General features: G+C 40.1%; 1 protein-coding gene across 1 annotated transcript in view; it reads left to right on the top strand.

Annotated features, from left to right (window-relative positions):
* LOC125035086 (crustacean hyperglycemic hormone) overlaps positions 1–2,065 on the top strand; it is a 2,999-nt gene extending 934 nt beyond the window's left edge. Inside the window, exon 4 of the mRNA XM_047627231.1 lies at positions 1,851–2,065. Within this exon, the coding sequence (XP_047483187.1) occupies positions 1,851–1,956 (106 nt within the window). The 3' untranslated portion in view covers positions 1,957–2,065. The remainder of the gene's footprint in view (positions 1–1,850) is intronic.
* The last annotated feature ends 435 nt before the right edge of the window (positions 2,066–2,500 follow it).

The following is a 2,500-nucleotide window of genomic DNA, read 5'->3' as shown; positions in this document are numbered from 1 at the left end:
GTTGTGTACAGATCCTCAATCCATATTAACACTATATTCCCATTATTCGTGTGTCACTCTACAGTAGTGTTTGATAGTAGCGCTCACTGCCAGCACCCGTTCAATACGTACGGGAGCGGGGTATACTTCGAGAGGAGTTAGTATTCAGAAGTATTGTGGAAAGAGGGAAAGATTATTTACGAATGTTGAGATGTATGTAGTGTAAAATGTATGAACCAGCGAGACAAAAGAATGTTAAGACGTAGCCAGAGCGGGTAGGACGAGCAAGGGAATTTCACCACGTGTGAAGGATTTAGGATAAGGATATTTCAGGATATTCATGATTACTATTCCCTTCCAGGTCATCAGGAAACCTAAGTCACTTTTCCCTTCCAGGTCATCAGATCTTAGTCACTATTTACCTCCAGGTCATCAGCAAATCTTAGTCACTTCATGAAATTGGTCAAACAAAGGGATCACCATTCTATTGTTCACTTATTCAAATATAAATGTATATTGATGATAACAGTTCTCACAACCAAATACCTTAGTCGAAGCGTACTGCAGTATCACTCGCTTAGCCAGTCTTGAGTCGCAAAACACACACAAAAATAGAGGATAGCCCAGTATAGGGTACTTCCCACCTCAGCCTACTACACGAAAATGTGAGAACCACCTATCGTGTGCTGTGTGGTACAGTGGTAGCGTTCTCGTCTGGCAATCTTGCTGACCTGCGTTCGAATCCCTCGCCGCCAGTGGATGGTAACCCCGGCCATTCCTTGCAAATAGGGGGTAATTTAGAAGCAAACTAAAACAGATAGCATGTCACAACAAGAATATTCATTGCAACAAATGGAGCATAACTAAATTATTAATTATGTTATTCATTATTATTATTATTAATTATTGTACTTATACACCTGAGCTCCAAGGAGCACAGGAAGCAAGGTGTGCATTTTATCGTATGATAAGTTTTTATCTCTTGTTGTTGGCTAAGCGATCCCTTATGGATATTTGTGAAATTATTAATTAAATCATAAATAAATCTTTAAAAATGAAGCGACTTCTTAAAATTGATAATTACTTGGAAGATAAAAAAGACGTAATTAAAAGAACTTTGAGCCATAACTATATTATATGTATATATATATAGATATAGATATAGATATAGATATAGATGTATGTATATTTTTTTTCTCTCAAGTTCAAATCTCCACTTTGATACTGGTGCTTCCTTGGTGATAAAAATTACATATTGAAATAAGCTGCTATGATATTTTATTCTGACGAGCTATATTCATTTAAAAAAAATAAAAGCACAATAAAGGCACTTGCAAGATACCCTGCTCATTATAGGGTATTGTGCCCCCCCCCCCCCTCCCCTCCCCTCCCCCGTCAAGAGATATGGCGTCCTCGCCTGTATGATGCAACTTCCGATGTGTTGAGTTTTAATGTCCGGTAGTTAAATGGCGCTTGCGAATCCCGTAGAATTTATATGGCACATCTTCCGTTTCGTATTTGTCTGTGTTTTCGTAAGCTTATGCCAGGCTGCCGGGGGAGAAAGCAATAAGTACGTTTTTTTCCGAAATGAAGCATTGGTGAAGGGCATCATAACCACCAGTCCACTACATTTCCAGTGCACTCAGATTTTGTGTATTAATCAGTGTCAAACTGCTCTCAACCCCTGATTTTCTTGCAAATTTACTGCTCTCAACCCCTGATTTTCTTGCAAATTGTTTCTATCAGTAAATTGTCACCATGGCCAGTACACAAGAGCATTCTACACTATTACTGATTTATAACATTGTTTTAGGGCATAAATCAAATCTTTTATTAGCCATTCATTCCTTATTGATGATCTCCCTGTCCAGGAGCAACTGCTTCTACAACCCGGTGTTCGTCCAGTGTCTGGAGTACCTGATTCCGGCCGACCTGCACGAGGAGTACCAGGCCCACGTGCAGACGGTGGGCAAGTAGGCTCGTTCGACCTGCCTCGACCTGCTTCCTGAACCAGATGTTAGGCCATTCAAGAGCGAAGGTGACCAGATAGCAAGTGGTCGTTCATGGTCTTTTGTAGAATGATATATCTTTTTTTTCACGATGATGCGACAGAAACATATCTTCGAATTGCATAAATTTTACGTTATGTGCGTATTATGATCCCTGGAGTGGTAAATAAAACACATGAAAGTAAAGATGAAGCAATCCTTATCTTGAAAATACTCACCATGCATTTTTTCATTGCAATATTGTTTCAGAACGTGCTAGCAAAGGTCGTTTTACAAGCAAGTTGTTTTATGACAAGCAAAGGGGGCAGATTAAAGAGAGATGAGCTTGCACCTCTGTATGTGCTGTGTATGTACGTGTATGTGAGCGAGTGTATGCGTGTGTGTGCAAATATGTAGACCCCTGCATGCGCTGTATGTATGTGTATGTGAGCGTGTGTATGCGTGTGTGTGCAAACATATGTAGACCCCTGCATGCGCTGTGTATGTACGTGGATGTGAGCGTATGTATGCGT

The sequence above is a fragment of the Penaeus chinensis genome, chromosome 19, assembly GCF_019202785.1.
Source record: "Penaeus chinensis breed Huanghai No. 1 chromosome 19, ASM1920278v2, whole genome shotgun sequence".
Classification (NCBI taxonomy): domain Eukaryota; kingdom Metazoa; phylum Arthropoda; class Malacostraca; order Decapoda; family Penaeidae; genus Penaeus; species Penaeus chinensis.
The sequence above is the reverse complement of the archived record's forward strand: the minus strand, read 5'-3'. Positions and strand labels throughout refer to the sequence as shown.